This window comes from Phaenicophaeus curvirostris, chromosome Z (assembly GCF_032191515.1).
Source record: "Phaenicophaeus curvirostris isolate KB17595 chromosome Z, BPBGC_Pcur_1.0, whole genome shotgun sequence".
NCBI classification, from domain to species: domain Eukaryota; kingdom Metazoa; phylum Chordata; class Aves; order Cuculiformes; family Cuculidae; genus Phaenicophaeus; species Phaenicophaeus curvirostris.
The window spans coordinates 59,722,636-59,746,860 of record NC_091431.1 but is presented as its reverse complement, the minus strand read 5'-3'; the positions used below and the strand labels follow the sequence as shown (position 1 = coordinate 59,746,860).

Below are 24,225 nucleotides of genomic sequence, written 5' to 3'. Positions count from 1 at the left end.
TGTTATTCCCGGATTGCTGCCCATTGACACAGCAGCCTCGATGTCCTTGAGTCACTGTAGCTTGATACATGATTATTCTTACAGTACACCCACACTGAGCCACCAGAACTTGTCAGTGGTCTTACAATCCACACAGCAGGGTGAACAGCATCTCTAAGGCAAATCTTGCTGTGACCTGAGGCCACAGAGCAGTCAGGGCTTTGCTTAAAATTAAGATACCTGAGTTTCCAGAAAGATCAGAAAAGTCTGATTATTTAATAAAGACAGCAAAACATATGGGCAAAACTTCATGAAATTCAGTCACAAATACTCATCAGCCACATTATAAAGTGGAAGGTCTTCAAAAAACATATTCTTTCAACTTACTTGCAAAATATCTTTCAAACTAAACCTGGTGCATCTGAGATTATTTCACTCTACACATTCAAAGAATCAAAAACTGTAAAAAAATTTCACAGGCTTTCCATGCAAAAACTTGCCTCCTCTTCAGTATAATATTTTGATTGACTAGCAGATGCTTAATGAAGTGAACAGTCTTTTTTTTCTCTCACCTTCAAACACAGCTTTATCGCTTTTGCTTTCATGGATCATTGTTCACCTAACAGAGAAATCAATGTCCTATATAGAACAAAACAATCTTAGTAGAAATAACATTAATTTAAAACTTTATTACAATGCACATTAACAAGCACAAAACTTGGGATTATCTAAACCAGAATTCAATTGTTATAGGACATGCCACCCTTCTCTTGCTGTCAACTATACCTTCTTTTAGTATGACAGAAAACATCTGCAACTTGCAGATTGTTAGTAGGATTTGTTGGAAAGGACAGGAGGATGAAGAAGGGAAGGGGTTCTTCAGGGGATCCAAATTCTTGTCATGACTGCCCAAGTGTCTGTGCTTGAAAACTTACTGAAAAATCGATCACTATTTTTTTTCACAATTTGCAAGTGAGGATATCCTCTTCTGCCCAGCTACCCATTTTCATTCTGCCCATCTGTCTCGCTTTCACAGATACACACATAAAAGAAAACATACTTCTTCTATGCTAACAAGAAATAGTGCATTTAATATTATCCATGGAACAAATTTTGTTTAAATGTTGCAAATCCATTACAGAGTGCTTCCATGATTTATGTATTTATTTTTAAATCTCTAAATGTAGAATTTACTGTAACCGATCTGTGTGATGACATTAATACAAATGCATTAAAAAGACTAGTGGTCACTTCGTTACACTGGACGGTTTTCTGCTAGGAAAAGGGTTACTTCTGCAGTTGTGTTGTCCTTCTGTATGACTAAAACTTTCCTCATCTGAATGCACTTGAGATTGCAAAGCTTTAGGAAGACAAGAGGGTAGGTTTGGGTTTTTTTGTTTTCTTTTTAAAAGAAGCTATTGTCCTGAAGTTGTTGATCTATGTTCTTTATTTCTGCTTTGACAGCTTTCAGCTTATGTTAAGTAAATGTAAATAAGGAGTCTTGCAAGTCTGAAACACTTCCTTTCAGCACCCACTCCTTCATATTATAAAGCACCCTCTACAGCAGAGCACTAACAGCACGTTCTACACTTCATGTGCTGAGGCTGAAAGGCAGAAATATTAAGCACAAGTCTGTGACGATTTCTCAGGTGAAAACTTTATCAATATTTGCTATCCTTTTTTAATTTAAAACATAACAAGCTTAATGAACTTTCAGTGACCTAGCTAGATAACCTGATGAAGCTGCAGAAACGCTTTACCTGCCTCAGACTTGTCAGTCTAGAATGAGGCTGAGGATGATGTCCTGAAAACTCTGTTTCTGCATCCAAATTATGAGCATTGCTGGACCTGGGAATCTTGAGTGTAATGGTTTCATTCTGATTTAGAATAAAAGTAATTAAATAAAAAATAATGATGAAGTTTACAGATCACCAGAAATCTTCATTTTATTTCAGACTGATACTGAAGATCTTCACTTCAAGGTTAGACATGTATACTTAGAGACCCAATTTACGTCCTTTGCTGTTATTTTTTAAATATTGATGCAACTTCCTACCCAGTAGTGGAAAAGGAATTCAAAGAGATATTAATAAACTCCAGCAATAATGAGACTTTTTATATAGACATAGAACATATCTAACAATTACATATTTGAACAATGTCAAAGAGATTTCAGGATTTTTATCTGATAACTAAACATATTTAGCAGTGGATATTTGCAATTTTTGCTCTTGTGATTCTATGCACAAGACAGATTATTAGATAAATGCAGCTTTTGGGGAACCTCATCAGAGTCCAGCAAAGCCAATGAAGAGCAAATTAATGCTTTCTAAACACTTTGGTTACAGAATTTGGTTAGGTTAAAAGTTGGAGTTCTTCAAAGGTTTGATTACTAGAAAAGAAAATCACAGTATTGTTCATGGAAAGTAACTATTAAATTAACTAATTAATATTACACTAATATACAGGTATATTTTCAGTATATTCAACTAATATTTAAGCAGTAGACATTTCATCAAAAGATTTTTACCCCTCAACTCACATGCAATAGCTTTTTATATAAAGTTTGATAGTATTTTACATGCATTAACAAATTAAGTCTCAGATTTCTGAAAAATAAAGGTACATAAGTAATGTTGCCCTCATTGCATATGGGAGGGGAGGAAGAAGAGGACAAAGAAATTTATGTAGTATGGCAATAAGTCTCTTTGGTTTTATCCAATAATCCTCTATTGCAAGCATTTGAATATATCTGACACTACAGTATAAAGAATTAAAGCCTGCCTGCCATTTAACCTTGGGCAAGAAAAGTGCACCACTGTCAGTGGAGCTCTGATACTGCTTTTGCGCTGTCCCACCTTTACACAGTTCCTCCTTTCTTCAGCCCCATTCCTCAGTCAAAAAGCAGGATAGTCCTCCTGTCAAGACAGCTACCAGCTATGAAAAATGTGTTGATGAAGAGTCGGAAGTAACAGATGAGTTTTCTCCTGGAAAAAGTTGAATCTGTCTATGATAATCTGTATGCTGGTCAAAACAGATATATTTCAGATCAGCAAGATTGCTTCTACATCAACGTGCAACACAACACAAGTAATGTATCTTCCTCAATTTACTCCTGCTGTTCAAACTGTTAGATCACAGCCTCTCAATATCAGGCAACATTTTGTGTAGAGATTGCAATTCATTTATTTCAGTTTTATATTACCAGCCTTTAAACTAATCTCAAATTGTCACATTCTTCAAGTGTAAGCAAATTTCTGTGGTGGATCATTGTAAAATATGCAATCATAATCTCAAATTAGAAATGACCACTTTACAGACGTGAGAAAAAAATTGAAAGACATAGATCTAAAAATATTTCAGCTGCAAAATATTCTCACATCTCATGTTAGAAAACTTGCATTAATTAAGGATTTTTTAGTGACAGTAATTTTAAGAGTCCCGTTTAGAAACATGACATTTAGGATACCTCCATACTAAGTAAAAATTCAGAGGCTTAAATTGGGAGAAGCCTTCTGTAATTCTTCTCAAGAAAGCATCATATGAAAAGGAAGATAACTTATCCCACACCTCCTCACAAAACCAAGAAAGCCAGACAATAGCATTTAATATTCTTCTCTAACAGATTTTTTTTAACCAAATCAATCTCTTAGTTATTGGTGTAATCTTTAAAGTTTCTGCTGATGAGGACAAGTCCATTTTCTCTACTTATCTTCAGAGAAGAAGGCGACGAGGAAGACGTTGCTCAGTAATATTAATATACCTCAGTCGTGGGGGTTGGTGAGAAGACTTGCGTGTAACCACCAAATGAGCTGAGACATATAGGTTTTTGAGGAAAACACCTCCGACAAAAACCCAAAACAAAACCCAAGACTAGGACCATTAACTTGGTTCACTTAAGACATGGAGAGTTCTGGTATTTGACATATATACCACTGCTCACAATTTCCTTCTGATAACCAGAGGTAAAACTGGCTTTGTGTGTGAAACTGTACAATGATACAGTACATTTGGACAAGCAGTGTCAAACATGAATTGTCATTTACTAGAATTTGTCATATCATTTCTTGAAAAAGTTCATTGAAGGTAAGAGAAGACACTATGTTCAAACTGAAAAAAAAAAGAAAAAGAGGTAGTCTTCAAATTCACAAAGGGAAAGATGAGAGATGTGAAAAATGTAGAACCATAGATAAGTATGAAACAAGCTGATGTATTATATACACAGACCTTCTACTCCTACAACATGAGTGAAAAAATTATACATGACTGAATACTTATATGCCTCATGCATCTACACAGATGTACAAGATTCTAATGCAAGAACAAATTAATCAAGATAGCATAAATATATCAAGTTAAATTATTATTCCTTTTACAACTATTTATGGCTGATCTTTGGCTCCAAAGCTTATCGTTCTTCAAATATAAAAATTAAGTACTGAGATTAAGTATTGTTTTAAGAATCAATAAGTTGTTTTGTTGTAATCCATGAATATATGTTGCAGTAAATAGTTTGCTTCAAAAAGCAATTAAATCTAGTTAAAATATTTATGTATTTTAAATATATATTAAAAACTTGTGGCTTCTTGTGAAAATAAAATGAAAAACTAATGAAACAATCAATTCAAATTCAAAGCAAATAAAAAACATGATTTTTTTCATTTTTTACTTATAATTCAATGAGAATGGTTTAAAATTTATTTAAGACACTTTTTGGAAATGCCATGGAAAAGCCATGTTAAAAGAAAGATCAAATTCAGAACAGACCAACATGATAAGTAATCACGAGTCATATCATGTGCATCCCCTTTTTGTGAAATAGGTCAGTACCTAGAGCACTCACCAGTGCCTATGAATATCCATTTGACCTTCCTCATCTGTCTGCGGCAGCTGAGTCCAGAATCTCCCACCTCTCAGGGAAATGTAGCACCACCAAACCATATTGTGCCTCCTGAAGGACTGCTAACATGTTCTCTTCCCTGAACAAATATAAACTAGAGCAGGAACTAAAACCTTCCCAGGGAAGGCAAACACTAGACCAGAGTAGTTCTCACCTCTTTGCCCTGCCAAAACAGTACAACTGTGATATTATTATTCTAAGTATCCAAGCCAGAAGTGCTATGCAAAGTAAATACAAAGGTTTAAATTCTGTCTAGAAGAGGCTGGAAACTACCCCCCACTTCCAATATCTGGGCTGAATGGCTTTTACTCCTGAGCAAACACAGGAGACATTCATGTACATGCTCAAAAACACACACTGAAAATTGTGTTAGTATGATTACTGAATATTATTTCATGAATTTTATTAGCTGAATTAATTGTATAAATTTATCTATCTAAAACATCAATTAATGAAAAATAGAATGTGCAAACCCCAAAATATTTTAAGAAATGAAAGAAGTAATTTTCCATAAGCCTGCTTATATCTTTCCTCAGATGTATTTATTATAATTCTCCTTTTATGGGGTGACACACCTTAGGAGCTCTGCAATAATGAGCACTTAGGAAGGAGAATGCTTAGCTAATAAGCTCGATATTCAGTTCTACCATTATCCTTCAAAACAAAATTTCATAATTCATATACTAAAACACTTGTTCCTACCAGAAATAAAATGCAGCGCTTGCGGGTTTCTCCTCTTTACACCCACTATACTCAGAAATCCCCATTTTTCATTATTCAGCTTGTATCCAGATCTCTTTGCTACCCATGTGCCTTCCACAGTATTTAAGCAGATGCGATGTAATTTTAACATTCTTTAAAATTTCCCAGTTTACACACTGCACACTCCAGTCTTACCATCCGTTTTACAGCACAGTGCTCTGCCTGCACTGCCAAAATCCACACTGCCCGCGCTGCCACACAAGCTGATTTATGTCAGTTAATTGTGCAGTTCAACAGAGCAATGATGAGATAGACCTGATATTCACTTGTTCAAAACAAAAAGAAGAGCCCAGAAAAGCAAACAAAGCAAACGAGAAAGAGAATACATGATGTTCAAAGATGTCCTAGCTACTGGCCTAAGTAACCAGGATCTTGTTAGTCTTACCTCTATTCCTCTCATCATATTTTCATGCTATTTACCTTCTAACACTCCAGCAAGATCCACACAAGCAGGGCCTGAGCAAAACCTCACGAACTGGCACAGAGAGCAGCTCAGTGGAGAGTGGAGGTTTGGAATACAAATCAAGTTTCTGGGTATGTAAAATCCACCTCTGACATTCATGAACATTTGTTGGTGTAATGGAATGCGATTGCTCAATGCCCTGTCTGTGATTTAATTCAACATAAGCAAAAAAAGATATTTTTTTCAATTAAATGGCTTGGTTATTCTTTGAAGAAGCAAATAATCAAATGCCTTCCAAAAAGACCCAACAAAACAACCTACAAATACTTATTTACTAAATGATTCTTTTGATTTGCAAAACAGGAGATAACTTGCACTTCAATTCACTGCTTTTATAAGCAATGAGGCATAGTCTCCTTCCAGTACACCTCTGCCAGCAGCAGTATTGCAGGACTTATCCATTCCCTCAGCGCAATCAAAAAATTAGATTCCATCACATTTTGTCACAGGTATACGTAACACTGAAATAGATGGTCAAGATCCATTTCTAAAACCAATATGTATTAAAATTAAAAACTGTTGAAAGTATTTATCAAATTATGGCACATTACAGGCTTGAAATATATTTGTTAATTATTGTTTTAATTTAGCCATATGCAATGGTTGCTGAGCTACTGCAAGATATTAGTTACCTATAGTTTAATTTAAAATTCTGTTCTGTCTTCGTTGAGACAGAACCCTCTAAAGTAGAGTTGTTATAAAAATATGTGTACTAAAGGTATTTGCCTTTTCATAAAAAAAAAGAGGAATTCACTTTAAGCTTTATAAAAACATGTCAGTTTTCAGCTTGAAAAAAATAAAAGATTGACAAAGATATTAAGATCTGAAAAGTTATTCAAACTTAACCATAGTCTTTGCTATATGCTTTGCCTATAAATATTTATCAGAAAAAATATAAAAGGGAATTATTTAATAATCTACTTCTCCACTTTATATTTTGGTAGATTGTTTTGTTTTTCAGAATTGACTTTGAAGTCTCTTAGTACAAAAATTCTCTTTCTCCTATGTTCAGGCATTCAAATGAAGTAGTCTGTGTTCCTTAACTCGTGCTGCGCTTGAGATGAGCCACACAGTACAGGTTAAGGGTGACAGCAGAAAGTGTTTGCCTGCAAGTAAAGTTGCCTATAATCGTAGCTACTGATAAGCACCTCTAAAATAAGCACGCGAAAAAACTTCTGTCAGGGACCTATGACCTGAACTATAAACAACAGTAAAGGGACCAAGGAAGTTATTTACTCCCATACAGACAGATGACTGTTGCTTTGATACAGCAAAATAAAAAGAGCTTCCCTTTATCAAGGTGAACAAAATGCCACATGTCCATCTTTATCTTCCATCCATATTCACTCAAAATTAAGTCATCTAAATATAATAAATAGGTTTCTGGCTTTCAGCAAATGAAAGCATTTTACTTTGGAGATATCAGAAGAGCTTTTAGCCACAAGCCAATATTCCTCTGAAAGAGAAAATTTAATTTAGCCAAATATTTATGTTTCATTTTTGGAGGACAGTGAGTTATGAACTATTCAAACATATTTAAGCTAAAGTGTAATATTTAGAACAGCCAATCAGATTATAATAATTCACTGTTGGAGAACACCAAGAAAATGAGATTGAAGCAAAAAAAGATAAATAGAACTTCTCATCATAATCTTAGAAAATATAATAATCTGTAAACTGCAAATCAAAATACATAATATAACAGAAATGGAACATGAAGCATATTCTGTATTCAAATTATTCCAATATACTAGTTCTACAAATACAGAGCACCCATGGGTGACATTTTTTAAAGATCAGATTTACCACTTATGGCTCATTATGGCTAGAATTCTGAAGGATGTTCAGACAGAGAGTCCAAATGCTCACAAGTATCTAGGCCCCTATTTCATCCTGAAATCCAAAGACAGATAGGCTCCTGACTTCCATCTCAGGTCTTCATCTAAAATCCTATAGATTTGCACACCCTGCACAGACACTGGGTGAAACTGACATTTTCAAAGCTGTTCCAGAAATGGAAAAGTTTGTACTGGAAACATGAAACCAAGTTAAATATATTCTGTTTGCTCACTTTGTAAGTGGCACAAAATCAGTACGTACATACTGATTATGTATGATAAGATGAGCTGCTATTCAGTGACACATCATGGAACTACAACTCAGTGGCCCCAGCAGGAACACCTGCTACCGTTTCACACAGATTCATGGTACCTGCATTCCTGGGCTATAAATCAAGCTCTCCTTCCCTGAAGCAAGTCTGAACTCCATCGCACAGTGAGGAACAAGAGTGGAAGTGGAAGTTCACTGCACCTCTACAATCTCTTCCATAGAAAGATAAATTCAGTCTGGACTGCAGAGAATGTAAAAGTTCACTGCAGCTTAGAAATGATAGAAACAACCATGGTTACATCAAGCAATATCCATACAGTCCTGGGGAGTGAGGGGATAGTGGTGGAAATTGCTAAATAACACTGACAGGTTGTGTAATAGTGAAAGGGTATTCCTCAGACTTCTCTTAACGAGAATCATCTCTCAACAAAAGAAAATTAGTCTGCATGTGAATGACGGAGTACAGCATACAAGCAGACTATGGGAAAATCTACCTTTAGGAAAAAAGAACAGATGACATTTTAAGGGAAAACAAAAAATTTTAAACTAGTAGCTATTACTTTTAAATAGCAAACTAAAACAAAAGACATGCAATCATCATTTATGTTGTATTTTGTTCACATCTACCTAAGTGATGTGCATATGAAATAATAGAATTATTCCATCCTGTATTTAATTCTATTAAATATCAAAAACCTTGAAATCGTATTAGACGTCTTCTTCTGTTTCTGAGGTATCAGCCATCATAATGAATATACTACCTTAGTAAATACACAGTAGGAATAAGTACAAATTCTACTAAACTTTTCAACACCCAGCAGTGTATCACTGCTTTAATATTCTGTTCCAAATTTCAAAAAAAAAAACCCTTAATGTTAGTAAAAACAGGTATTTCAGATATTTACTGACAGAATGCATGCAATTAAAAGTCACTTTCAGTCACGTGGTCACCTAAATTAGGTTACTTATCTCTCACTTGTCCCACACATGCAATGTCTATTGCTTAATAAGCCATCAGATTTCAGACATTTTTCCATTTTGACCCTTTTTAAATGCTCTGATAGATTGCCCACCATCTGTCAGTGCTTACTTTTCATACCACGCTCCTTTTACATTACTGAAGTATATTTCTTATAACTATGTCTTTAATGTGATAGATGCATGCAACACTGGAATTTCCAAGCTGGCAGTAAAAGGGCTGAGGGGACAATTTTCGCCAATTAACTTGTAAGTCTACAGCAACAGCAAGCTCAATTGCACCATGCTGCAATTCTCAATGCAAAGCAGCCTCACAGGTAAACTGATGGATATGATCTCTCTAGATTTCTGTAAAGCCTTTGACATGGTTCCCCACAACATCCTTCTCTCTAAACTGGAAAGAAATGGATTTGATGGATGGACAGTATGGTGGATAAGAAACAGGTTGGAGGGTCGTGTTCAGAGAGTAGTTGTCAATGGCTCGAAGTCCAGATGGAAACCTGTGACAAGTGGTGTCCCTCAGGGGTCCCTGCTGGCACTGGTGCTGTTTAATATCCTCATCAATGATACTGACAGCAAGATTGAGTGCACCTTCAGCAAGTTTACAGATGACACCATGCTGAGTGGCGCAGTTGCCACACTAGAAGGATGGGATGTCATCCAGAGGGACCTGGACAGGCTGGAGAAGTGAGTCTGTGAGAACCTCATGAGGTTGAACAAGGCCAAGTACAAGGTCCTACACCTGAACCAGGTCAATCCCCGATTTCACTACACGATGGGGGATGGTGTGATCGAGAACTGCCCTGCAGAGGACTTTGGGGTGCTGGTCGATGACAAGCTCAACATGAGCCAGCGCTCACAGCCCAGAAGGCCAACTGTGTCCTGGGCTGCATCAAAAGCTGCATGGGCAGCAGGTCAAGGGAGGTGATTCTGCCCCTCTATTTGTCACTTGTGAGACCTCATCTGGAGAACTGTGTCCAGTTCTGGAATCCTCAACATAAGAAGGATGTGGAACTGTTGGAACGGGTCCAGAGGAGGGCTACAAAGATGATCCGAGGGCTGGAGCACCTTCCCTATGAGGACAAGCTGAGAGAATTAGGGCTGTTAAGCCTGGAGAAGAGAAGGCTCTGAGGAGATCTTATAGTGACCTTCCACTACCTGAAAGAGGCTACAAGAAAGCTGGAGAGGGACTGTGACCAGCAGGTCCAGGGAGGTTCTTCTCCCCCTGTACTCGGCACTGGTGAGACTGCTCCTCGAATCCTGTGTTCAGTTCTGGGCCCCTCACCACAAGAAGGATGTTGAGGCTCTGGAGCGAGTCCAGAGAAGAGCAACAAAGCTGGTGAGGGGGCTGGAGAACAAGCATTATGAGGAATGGCTGAGAGAGCTGGGGTTGTTTAGCCTGGAGAAGAGGCGGCTGAGGGGAGACCTCATTGCTCTCTATAACTACCTGAAAGGAGGTTGTAGAGAGGAGGGTGCTGGCCTCTTCTCCCAGGCGACAGGGGACAGGACGAGAAGGAATGGCCTCAAGCTCCTCCAGGGGAGGTTTAGGCTGGACATTAGGAAAAAATTCTTCACAGAAAGGGTCATTGGGCACTGGCAGAGGCTGCCCAGGGAGGTGCTTGATTCACCTTCCCTGGAGGTGTTTAAGGGACAGGTGCATGAGGCGCTGAGGGGCATGGTTTAGTGTTTGATAGGAATGGTTGGACTTGATGATACGGTGGGACTTTTACAACCTGGTGATTCTATGATTCTATAAAGGCCTGTGGTGATAGGACAGGGTGGAATGGGTATAAACTGGAGAGGGACAGATTTAGGATTGAGATAAGAAAGAATTTCTTCACCATGAGAGTGGCAAGGCACTGGCACAGGTTGCCAAGGGAAGCTGTTGATGACCCATCCCTGGAGGTGTTCAAGACCAGGTTAGATAGGGCCTGGGGCAGCCTGATCTAGTGGGATGTCCCTGCCCATGGCAGGGGTGTTGGAACTAGGTGATCTTTAAGGTCCCTTCCAACAGTAACTATTCTACGGTTCTATGATTTTGATTCAATGCCCAAGTCACAGAAAATAGAAAATGAGGTGGGTTTTTGTTGTTTTTGGTTTTTTTTAATTATGGCAAGGTATTTATTTACAAACTCCAGGACACTATGAAGAACAGGCTAACCTTTCCTTGCTAGTTTGAACAAACAGCTATCCATCTCCTAGCTAACAGACTCAGTAAGAATAGAAAACCACACAGCAGAGACAGTAAATTAAAAAAAAAAAAACCAAACCAAAATCAAAAACAGAACAATCCAACTTTTCCATTTCTATTAAGAAATTCATTGTATCTTCAGGCAGATAGGTAGGAGCAAGAAGGAAAAACAGAACGAGGGAAAAGAGAAGTTATTTAAGAAAAAAAAATCTATCAGGGATTGCATCACCATGCTTTTGCTAACTTTCAAATGAGAACTGCAAGTTGCCTATAGCAGGATTCCACTACCTGAACTTATACCATAAGAAATGCTATAAATAAAAGACACAAAATGCAAATCTAATGTTTAGGGAGTTGCAGAGATACCAGTTTCCATGAATACTGGATACACTGTACTAAAAAACAGGGTATCTCTGAAGTATTCTCGGAAAGGTAGATAACAAGAAACGTACCAAGTCATTAACTGACATTTGAGATATATGCTTGATTTATTTTACTACTTATGTTTTGTTTCCAAGTTTGTGTCTAGCAGATTAATCCCTAGTTGAGAAATCTTTGCGTTACTACTGAGCTTGTCTGTCACTAAAGACAGAGAGAACCTGAGTGATAGACAAGCTTGGCTGTTATCTTTTCTGAGAAATCAAGTGCAAACAAGTCCATGCATAGCCATCCCAAGGAAACTGTAGCCCAGGAAGTGTTTGAGGAATCCAGAAGCTTGTAAGTGTGTACTGTCAGACAGTTACAACATATTTTAGGGGACAGTATTACCTACTACCTAATTTATCATTAGGATCCTATGAGACATTACCCTAAATTTACTACAATTTATAGATCTACTTAACGTCACATTCTATATCAGAACCACACTGCCTGTTGCTGCAGTCATGCCATTAAGAGAAGTGCTTCTTAAAGGATGTGGTAAGTTACTGTAAGATACAACAGAACCTGTCAAGGAAACATCAATACTTTCATACTTTACTGTGCTGACAATAAAGAATAAAACCGGAGGAAACCAGAGTATGCTACATATGGAATTGGAAGATTAGATATTGTAAAGACGCATTTTATTTCTGTGGGGTTCTTCATATACTGGAGCTTTACCACAAGTGTAAGTTGCAGTGGATTTCAGACTGAGAATTGGATCAAAAAGAGTAATACTATGTAGAGAAAACCCCTGCAGTCAAAACTATTTTTATGTATATTGACTGTTTTAAATTACATCATTTAAACAAACAAAACAAACACACACAAAACCCTGTAGCTTTGACTGCTTGCAACCTGTGCTCTTGAAGTTGAAAAACAAAAAGATCTTGACAAGAATTTTTAATAAATATGAGAATAAAAAAATATGAAATAAATTTTAGAGATACAAAAATTTATTAATATCAGCACCACACTGAATTCCAATAGCGTATCAAATTATTTGTTAAGAAAGTGTTTCGTTAGATAAGATATCTACATAAATAACAAACACATTAATAAAATAACAACAAAATCCTGGTTTTATGTCATGATGCAACACCAAAACTTCACTGGCATAAATAAAAAATGGATTTGGGAATTGTTTGGGGTTCTTTAAATTATATAATGGAAATAGATTGATTTCTTTCAAAATCAAATAAACTTTTTCTGAACGCAAGTTTACTCCAGACTTATTCCAGTTGTACTGGAAACCACTGCAATAAGATTATTGAAAAATGTCATGCAGCTCGCCTGCATCTGACTATCATCAGATTAAAAGACATTAACAGAGATTTTACGGAAGCTAAATGATAGTGTCCTTGAGGCAGTACTGACATTGACTACAGCTGATACAGTTTTGGTCATTAACATACCTTACTACGTGTCTAGAACGAGCCCTCCAATAATTAGAGCTGAATGCACTATGATTTTTAAAATTAAATCATGCCTCTGGGAAAGAATCAGGGAATAGACAGCTAAAGGACTTTCAAGCAATTAACAAGAACTCTACTGTCAGGTTAAAAATTAAACATTGCAAAGTAGGTTAAAAGTTTCCTCTCTCTCAAAAATTGTATGTTGACATAGAAGACAGCTCTCAGGCATGCTATTGAGTGAAAGTGGAGGTCAGAATGGACCCCTCTTATTTACAACCAAGTGAAGTAAATTGTCTACTAATTTTAATATTCTACCTTCCTCTCTAAAAATAGCATTTTGCTGTCTAGTACCCTCAAACCGAGCCTCTTGAAAAAAAGCTGATAAAGTTTAATTAAACATGACCATATCACTGAGCTGAGAGAGGTAGGCAGAAATGCAGAGGTAAAGAGTCATACTTTTTACGAGACTTCTGATTTCATACGTCTCTTTTTCTACTAGCATAGGCTGAACAATCAGAAACTAAGCCATTCAAATTTTAACTTGATTCTATTACCGTAAAAAAGCCTAAGCAAATTGTCAAGTGTTATGCATTTTTTATTTAGCTTTGCAGCCACCAAAACTCCAAACTAAAATCCTAAGCCCAGACTTTAAGTTTCTATTCCATGCTTTTACATAATATTCCAATTCACAGTTCCCTCCATTTATTCAAGTCACAGAAACCTAGTATGTAGAAAAAAAAGTGACGGGCCCAAGCACGAGAGCAGGTCAAAGTTTAAAGATTTGCGTATTAGCTCCCAAAAACAAAATCAGAGAATGCTAAAATGGTTTGGGCTGGAAGGGACCTTAAAGGTCATTTAGGTTGAACCCTCCTGCTATGGGCAGGGACACCTTCCACTACATCAGGTTGCTCAAAACATCATCCAACCTGGCCTTGAAAACTTCTAGGGATGGGGCATCCATGACTTCTCTGGGCAACCTGTGCCAGTGCCTCACCATCCTCACAAGAAAAGTTTCTTCCTAATATCTCATGAAATCTCCTCTCTTTCAGCTTAAAACCATTCCCCACTGTCGTATCACTGCACTCCCTGACAAAAAGCCCCTCCCCAGCTTTCCTGTAGGCTCTCTTTAAGTACTGAAAGGCTGCTTTGAGGTCCTCCTGGATTCTTCTCTTCTCCAGACTGAAGAACCCCAAGTCTCTCCACCTGTCCTCCCATGGGAAGTGCTCCAGCCCTCTGATCCATCTGCATGGCCCTCCTCTGGAGTCACTCTAACAGATTCATGTCCTTCCTGTGCTGAGGGCTCCAGATGTAAACACAGACTTCTTTTGATGCAGCCCAGGATACGGTTGGCTTTCTTGTTGCAAGCCCACATTGCTGGCTTATGTTGAGTTTCTCAGTCACCAGCACCCCTAAGTCCTTGTCTTCATCGCTACTCTCAATCCATTCTCCATCCAGCCTGTATTCGTGCTTAGGATTTTCATCTTTTAGATTACTCACAGTAATTATGTAACATTTTGGTCTGCTTTGCTTTGGCTTCATTTTGTTCAATCTAGTTTAGTTTTGGTTTGGTTTCAAATAAACCTCAAAACCATAAGGAACATATTTGCCCTTATTTAGATAGTAAAGAAGGTGAATATTCTAAAATTAAGCATCTTGCAGAAATAAACGTACTTGTGAACTTCTTCATGGGTGCTGCCAGCAATCTTCAAGACATCCCAAGTTGAATTAAATGTACCTCAAAGAACTAAGAAATTATTTAAGTTATGCTTACTGAGCTCTCTCTCTGCTGTAAAATTTATACTACGTCCAAGTACACAACAGGTCAAAAGTGTGAAAGAAAATGTAATGAATGGACTGTTACTCCAGGACTAGAATGGATATAATGAAAATTGGGAAATGTTCAACATATATGTGAGTTCAAACTATGCATTAGTATTCTACTTCATCTGGAGACAGAAGAATGTCGTATCAATAAAATGAATTGTTTTCCCTGAACAAACAAAGGCATAATAGTTCCCATATACCTTACAAGTGCATAACCTGAGTGGCTGTTGCATCAACCTCAAGTGGACTCATCTGGCTTGCTTTTGTGGTTCTTGAAGAAATTATTAAAGCGGACAAGCGCAGATGGCCCTTGTGAGCCCAATAGCACAACATACACCTCTACATATCCATTTTCATTCATATATGCTTACACTTGGTACGAAAAGAAATGCCAGTAGCTAGTTTTAGTCAACTAGATTTCATAACAAATGAACCAGTGACAGCCATTGATGACACATTGTTCAATATTAAAAATAATAGGAGCTGAAGATGAAAAACAGCCTAATGCATTTCTGGCCCATATTGCACATCAAACCATTTCCAGTCGACTATTTTATTGATTTTTTTTTTTTTGCCCTACTTCCTAAATATCTAAACCAGATATTTGTTGCTGCAATTTCACCCTGTTATTTCTGTGTAATTTCTTTCTGCTCTGTAACTTCCATTTATGCATTTGAGGACTGTTATCATATTTCTCTTCAGCCTACCTTTATGGGAGTTGCATTTCACATAGGGAACTATTATAAATCTTAATATATCATATACTATCAGGAAAAAATCAGGCATTTTAAATGCATTATTTAGATTAATGCTACAGTTTTGTCATTTTATCCTTTGGGCATTTACAGAAGTGAAATGCAATAATTGTTGGAATGAGAAAAACAAAAAAAAAAACACTACTGAAAATCTTTTTAATACTAAACAGTTCTCTATGTTTAGTCATGTATAAAGGATGAATGTTCAAGTAATAGGAATAGTTTAACCGTACAAAGCTTTACTTTAATAGAAATAAAAACTGTAGTTGCCACAATAAAATTTCAAAATTATACATGGAAGACAGCCCTAGCTAAAATTGTGCTTCAGTCATAAAAACATAAACAATTTAAAAAAATAAGAAATTAATTTGTGCTAGGATTGTATACAGTATAACTATAAATGCCTGATTATCAGTTTATTAGCAAATACTTCAAAAGCCTCAGTACTACAAGAGAGCCTCATGACAGATCCCAAGCAACAAGACACAAATGTCTACCTTGAAAGCCCAAAACTACAAACATTTCATACTCGTACACTACCAGTGACATAGGGCATCCATTAAAACCCAGGTTAATTTGTATCTGATCTATTTAATATAAAACCACATGATTTTTATACTTATTTTTGCATCAATTACACTTAAGTATGATACAACCCATTTTGTCTTCATAGCATATTGCATACCTTCCAACTCTACTGTTCTATATAAACCTAAGTGTGTAACAGCATATAAAAAGATAAATCTCATCAGCTTCAACTGAGACATTACAGTTATGTGACAAAAGAGAGTGACAAAGTGCTTACCCCAAGCTTCTTGAAATATGAATGATAACTATAACACAGAGTGAAGACAGGTTTTAAACCAAGGTCTGCACAAATTTTAAAAATAGTTATGTAAGCTACACATATAACATGCAGAGTCTACCACATTAGAGTGACTGCTGGTGATTAAAGGCAGGTCCAAAAGATAGGTACAAACTAAAAAAGAAGATTGATTCATAAGGCATATGTAACTTCAAAATGGAGAGATGTATAATAAAAACCAAGGCACGCTAAAACGTTGCAATTATGATGTATGATTTGGCATATACTTGATTGAAAAATTAAGCCAAACGAAAGCATGACAACAAGAATGTGTTGCACAAAACTGCACAAAATAACAGAACAAAATTATTCTTCCATAAGTATCTAAATGTACACATGCAAATATTATTGTACCTTTCACTGCGATTAAAATACATTGAAAACTGACATAATTTACTTACAAGGTAGCATCAATAGAGCTTTCCATGATTCATATAATAAACCTCACAAGTTTTCAAGATAACCCTCAAATGCATGCACGGAAAGGTTTTGAAACTGGAATGCCACACGTTAAAAAAATCTAGCATAACTTCACTATTCACTATGCTCTGAAATGTTCTGTTCAAGTTTCAGAATTAACTCTGCTTTTCTTTTTTTGTTATCATTAAAATAAGGCTTTGTGCTCCTTGATGAGCAGTTACTCAGAGAGATTCTCTGAACATAAGAAGTCAATACTTTTTTTGCTACTGTTGCAAATCAGTTCATATTTTGTATTCATCTACACCGGAAAAAGACTTTCAGCACTGCCTGTACAGCACCTCCTTATCCACTTCCCTGCCAGAAAACTCCACATCACAGTCTTACCTCACTTCATCTTGAAAGCCAAATAAAATTTTTGTCTCCACTTCCAGCCAAAGGCTGTTCCCAAACACCAGACTGAGAGTAGTAACCATCAGAGTGCAAAGGGTACATTTATTCATGCACATATTCCCACTCAGACTGTCTCATACATCGCTATCTGTGGTCAAAAGAAGCCTCTCTCATGTGAATATGAAGGTAGTAACTGTTTTCTTTTTAGACTGCTGACTACAGATGCCCTACCTGATGTGGTGATAAAAGCAAGACTTCCACAACGGCACAAGTTTCTCTGTGTACCCATGGACAGTGAAGAAGGAAGAGAGATGCTGCAGGGCCAGACCAATAGCCTGAGTACATGCAAGAAAGCTAGCTCTCTGAGCTCCTGACATGCCGAAGGACACTGAGTAATTAATAGTCTGAAAAATCAGCCACAGACATTACCAGAAGGCTATAACACTATACAAGTCATCCAAAGCCCATGCTCACTGCAACTCTGATATGAAATTAGTGAAACCTGTATAGCAGGAGCAGAACCATGTGTGGTTGCTTCCAACTCCTGTTGGCTTCATGCAGCTCTCATTCAGCAGCTGCAAGCCCATGGGCCTAGACTAGCAATGCTCTCCAGTGGGCTCATTCTTCACATGTGAGTAGGGATGACCAGAAACACTCGGTATCTCACAGAAAGCACACAGGACTTCAGTACACTCTAACCGAAACACTGACAATAATTTCACTTTTGTGAGTCATGCAGTTATACAGCATTGTCCAAGTTTAGAGAGACAGTAATCATGACTGCGATGAGATAAAGAGAGATCTTGTGCTGGGTTTGATGTGTATTAGGTGCTTGGTTTACATAACAGCTTCCAAATTAGGCATCACCCTCAGAAGACTGGGAAAAGACAACCAGGAACAAAATAGTCCCCTTGTGGGAAAATTATGTAATACTTATTGAATGTAATTCTCCAAGGGTGTATCTGTCTTATGAAGAACTAATTCTTCCCTGAAACACGGGCAGGATGGAGAGCCACAAAACTAGAGATCAAGCCCCACAATGACACAAGTAACCGACTCACAGAGCACTAAGTTTTTAGACACGGCTTCCACACAACGTTCACAAGAAAACAGGGGTGCAAGAGGGACACTGCCCATCCCACCAAACAACAAAAAAATATTGGTCCGTGTAGATAAACATACAAAGTTTTATAAGAAACATAAGAAAGAAGTCAAGAAACGTAACCAAATGTATAAAAACATGCACAAACATCCTAACAACAGCTAAATTTACAAACTTATTCCACACCTTCCCATTGGGTACTGTAAAGTATTCTGATTATTATATTTTTCTTGTTCTTTTGGTAGAAAATCTAGTTATTTCCCTTGGTGTATCAACATTAACACAGTGAAATTAGAACACCTCTGTTCCTTTGAATGCTTAAGACTTGCGGACATAGAAGCCTTACATTGTTACTAAACCCCACACAAAAATAAATAAGAACAACTCTATCCTTACATATGCTATGAAGACATTGCTAGGAGGCACTTACTAGTATTGTCATGATTCCCATATAGGAAGACCAATATTCTATACGGTGCAAATTCTTCACCCATTTCTATAAACCCTGCCACCCAAAAAGAGTAGCACCATTAAATAGTTACAATTATTTCAGGAGAAACAACAAAAACATCTCGCATTTCTCACTGAAATATTCCTAACAGCTAAAAAAACAGGTGTGGATTGGGTCACATCATTGCAAGACTAATGTAAGACTATGAACTATATTTAAAAAAACAACCACCTCCATTCTGATAAAAGAAAGACATAGTAAAACCCTCAGAAAACACAGTTAATTTAAGAATATGCAGAAAATAGGCCTAAAAAGGATGCAGTGTTGTTTCTTCCTCCTGATAAAAAATAAGTAAACATATGGCATGATCTCTGAGCCTTCCTGCAGGAAGAATTAGGACAGCATTAGAAGATATTTCTGCAAAGTAACAGAACCAATATACCTATCACCTATTTCACGTATCAGCTTAAACATTACATGCAGTATAATATGATGCACAACCTCCTAGTGCCCAGAACATCATCGGGTTGTCCACCTTGCTCAGAAGCCAAGCTTCCAACAACATAAGGGAACTCACTCACAAAAAAAATAATCTCATTCATTTTAATAGATTTCTCACATGAATAAATTTACACATGCACACACACGGGTAAGTAAGAGGCGATCAGGCCCCCTCTAATCCCCTACACATGCTACCAGAGCACCAGATGTGACCTGCTATGTCCCTCTCCAGCTGGCAGAAAGGGAGTGGATGGACTCATGGTTCTCTCCCCCGCCTTTAATGCACCTGCTAGTGCAGCTGAGCTGGCATGTGAGGGGAAAAAGTACTCCAGGAAAAGAACAAGTGCAGCTTATTGCCTCCAGGGAGCCGGGGAGGTGGGGGCAGAAAAAAAAAAATGGAAAAACAAAAAAAACCCCAGAGATTTGAAGCATGATTTCAGGTCATAAGTGAGTGCTGCCCTGCTCCTCCACTTCTCTAGTTATATTGCTCTCGGACTCAACTGCAAGGTGCTAGCACAGCTCACCGTGTAACACTCCACTCTCAATAGTCCCGCAGTTAACTTGGACTTCGGAGGTATTTCCTCCTGTTCCCACTGGAAGCATGTTCTATTTAACCTACTTTTTCTTAGAAAATCCATGTAACTATTGAACATTCTGGATTTTCCTTTTTTAAACATGGTCTCCACTGCAATTCACTTATTGTATACATGTAGGCTGTTCAATTCAAGCTGTTGATTAAATACACTTAACGACACCGACAGTTCTTCAGCAAATATCGTAGAGAGTGTTAAATTTACAAAGGCACTCAGCCAGCTGGCATAGAGAATACAATGAAATAATCCTTGCAGTTTTAAAGGGAAACATCTCGGGGATTTCTTCGCACTGCTTTTCCGATGAATATTCTTACAAATATTCCCTCAACTTACTGAGAAAGCAATGCTATTTCAGAATCCCACTCACCCATCTACCTAACAAAAAATGTTTGTTTCCCACGCAGCGCTAGACGGAATAAAGTTATTTTGCTGACAACTCTTACTGAAACCCGCTTCCTTCACGCAAACCCCTTGAAAGAAGTGTCGACGCTGGCCGCCCAGGAAGGGACAGCAGCGATTTTGATTGATTTTGCTGCGTGCGCCGAGCTCCCTCCCCGGGGTGGGGAGACCTCGCTCGCGGTACCGGAGGCGCGGGGCACGCCCGCCAGACGCGCTTCGCAGCCAGAAGCCGCGGTCGGCGCCCGGCGGGTGCGCCCCGGGGTTGCAGCACCCTGGACAGCGCCCCGCCGAGCGCCCGCGCGCGCCCACCCAGCCGCCGCCCCGCGCCCCGCCGCCCGCAAAGTTCTCAGGGGCCGAGCGGGGCAGCGAGGGAAGGAGGGAGGGAAAAGGCGAGGGAAGGAGGGAGGGAAAGGGCGAGGGAAGGAGTGAGGGAAAGGGCGAGGGAAGGAGGGAGCGAAAGGGCGAGCATCCCACCCCAGCCCGACGAAGTTTGCCCCGCGCTCACCTGAAGTCGCTGTAAGGGTGGATGATCCAGAACCCCGCAGTTTTAACCCTTTCCTGCTCCTTCTCCACCGCCTTCTGGCTGCCGAACATGCGGAGGGAGAATTTGTTGACCCCGGGCTGTAGCATGGAGGTGAACTGCCGCTGCATGAAGCCGTACTGCCGACGGGGACCCTCGGCATCCTCGAAGCCCACCGCGGGCTCCTCGCCCCCGCCGCCGTCCACTTTGAAGCACACCGAGTTGCCGTGCTCCTTCACGCCGCCGCTGCCCCCGCCGCCGGGGCTGCTCTGCGCTTTCTCCGCCGGGGCCGCCGGCTTGGCCGGAAAGGCGTTCGCGCTGCCATCGTCCCGGCTGCCGGCGGAAGAGCTGCGCTTCCCAGCCTCCATCCTGCGCGCCGGAGCCGCGGGGAGAGCGCGGGGAGAAGCTGCGGCGCCGCCGCTGCCCTTCAGCCCGGCGCTGGGCTGGGCTCAGCTCCGCGCCGCCGCGCCGCCCGGCATGGCCAGCGCCGCCGCCTCTGCGCCGCGCTCCGCGCAGGGCGGGCACCGCCGCCCCTCGCCCGCCCCCTGCCGGCGGCCGCGCCGCGCGCTGACATTGAGCCGCCCGGAGTCCTTGAGGGGCCGGGGCGGCCCGCGGAGGGGGAAGGGGGGCGGCGGGGCCGGGGCCTCCCGGCACGCGCCCTGCCCGGAGCGTGCAGTCACGGAATCGTAGATTGCTTGGGGTTGAAAGGGTCCTTAAAGATAGAATCATAGGATCGTAAGAGTCTTAGCGGCGTCCAACCATAGATTCATAGAGTGCTGTCGGTTGGAAGGCACCTTAGAGAACATCTCGTTCCATTCCTCCCACCAGGCTGCTCAAAGCCACATCCAACCCGGCTTTGAACACTTCCAGGGACGAGGCATCCACAACGTCCCTGGCCAGCCTGGGCCGGTGCCTCACCACCATCATGGTGAAGAATTTATTCCTAGTCTCTAATCTAAAACTAAGTCCCCCCCATTCCCAATTTAAAGCCATTCCCAATTTAATGCCATTCGCAAATCATCCAGTTCCAACCCCCTTGCCATGGGCAGGAACACCTTCCACTGGACCAGGTTGCTCAAAGCCTCATCCAGCCTGGCCTTGGGGTATCCATGACTTCTCTGCGCCATCGATTGCAGTGCCTCACCACCCTCACAGGAAAAAAAAAGTTCTTCTTAATATCTAATCGAAATCTAACCCCCTTTCAGCTTAAAACCATTACCCCTTATCCCATCCCTGCACTCCCTGATAAAGAGCCCCTCCCCACCTTCCCTATAATCCCTCTTTAAGCACAGGATGGAGGTGGATGATCATAGAGGCCTTTTCCAACCTTAGTGGTTCTAAGATTCTGTATGAAATGAGGGGCAAACCAAGGGGTGAGAGGCGAACTGAGGGGTGAGGTGGTAGTGTGCCTCCACATGGAAAGTGGGAAGCAGTGGCTGGGAATGAAGCTATGGAGAGGAGTCCCACAGGCTCATTCTTAACACATAGCCTGTCCCTCGCGAAGCCTCTCTGGTTCTTCTCAGGGAGCCGACTCGCGGGAACAGAGCAAGTGGAGGGAGCTCTGTCTGGTCATGGAGCAAAGTGGTGGCACTGGAGGGACCATTTTGGGTTCACTTGAAAATTAAGTCAGAACCTGCCTTTTACATGTCCACCTGTAAGGAAGGAGTGGAGACTGTGAGCGAGGAGGGAAGGCTAGGCTCTGAGTGACATTACTTTTCCCACACAAAACAATTTGCTCTGGTTAGACAGCACCTCATTGCCTCTGAGTGGCTGTTTCCCTGTGCACAGGGAAACTTTACACTGACTGAAAACATGCAGGTGAATACACAAGCGTAGGGTGCATAATGTGTGGGCTGCTGCACGTATGCCTGGAGCCTGCTGGGACAGGGTTCACACTAGGAGAGCCGTACTGCCGCACACATTTGCCTGCTTCCACTGTGAGGTGTAAAATAGCAGGTGCGCCCAAATGCAGAGACAAGCTTTTCACGTATGCCAAGAGGCGATTTGTGTTTTGTTTGTGTGTAAACAGGGATCTACAGTCCATGTTCAGCTTAGTCCACCTGACGCTGAAGAACATCAGATACAATTAAGCTTTCAGGAGATAGAATAAAGGTTATTGGACAGAAAGGAAGCAGGAGGTATTTCTAGCTCCCAGGTACTCTAAAGTATACTCAAAGGCAATAAAGCATATATTGTTCTAGGTATCTCTACACACAGCATCCTAACTGTTGTGTACAGTATTGGGGGAACTCTAGCTTGCGGTGAGGTCTGAGTGAGCAGTTCTGCCAGTGCTAAGCAGCTGTTACAAGCCGTAAGCGAGGAGGAGTGCTGTGGTCTCTGCTCTGAAAACTGAAAGATGCTGATACCTAACCCTAAAGGAAGTGAATTTGTGTTGCAGATGATGGAGAATCAATATCTGCAGGTGATATCACAGGTGCTGTAGCATCATGCATACCTGCAAAAGCATAAAGGCATATGTTAGAGCACATATGCGTAGGTCCTGAGACTCCATTTGGCTTGGCATAGGTTTGTTTTTCACACGTTCTCAACAGACTTTTCATTTTGCATATTAAAAATATGGTAGGAAAGAATTAGTAAAGTCTCCCCACTTGGCTGTGGTATTTTCAGTGGCATTTGTCACTTCATTGTTATCCACTTTGTCCTTTACAAAAGATATGCTTAAAACAAGCTTGACAGAAAAAGAGATGTGCAAATCTGCACACTACAATTTGCACAGTACATATCAGATGCGTTGAGGGGCAGTGTTCAAAACTGCATCTGAGGGCTTTTCTCAGCTACTCCAGTTCTAACTGAATGTTTATGCCTAGTGCATTCAAGCACACAAGGCTGAGATGGTGTTAGTATGTTCCTAAGTGTAGAAGGTGTTAACATTAACATGATGTTAGTGTGGAAGAAGATGTTAAGTGTCAGTGCACCAGCATGGGTTGCTGGAGACTAGGCAGTGACCAGCATAGGGAGGAATATGCTCACAGTGTGATTGGCTGAGGGCTGACATACGTAAATCTTCCCCATCTGCAGTGATATGTTTGCATATGATTTTATCCTAAAACAGTGAAGAGTGTGTGCACAGCTGCTGATGGCTCATGCACAGCTGCTGGTAGACAAAACCCACTTACTGGTTTATCCCCAGATGATGCTCGCCTACTTCCCTCATACAATGTCTGTCA

The 24,225-nt window shown here is 40.0% G+C and overlaps 1 protein-coding gene across 1 annotated transcript in view; it reads right to left on the bottom strand.

The window, feature by feature from the left end:
• HCN1 (hyperpolarization activated cyclic nucleotide gated potassium channel 1) overlaps positions 1–21,575 on the bottom strand; it is a 202,319-nt gene extending 180,744 nt beyond the window's left edge. The window contains exon 1 of the mRNA XM_069879907.1: positions 21,023–21,575. Within this exon, the coding sequence (XP_069736008.1) occupies positions 21,023–21,405 (383 nt within the window). The 5' untranslated portion in view covers positions 21,406–21,575. The remainder of the gene's footprint in view (positions 1–21,022) is intronic.
• Positions 21,576–24,225: the final 2,650 nt, after the last annotated feature.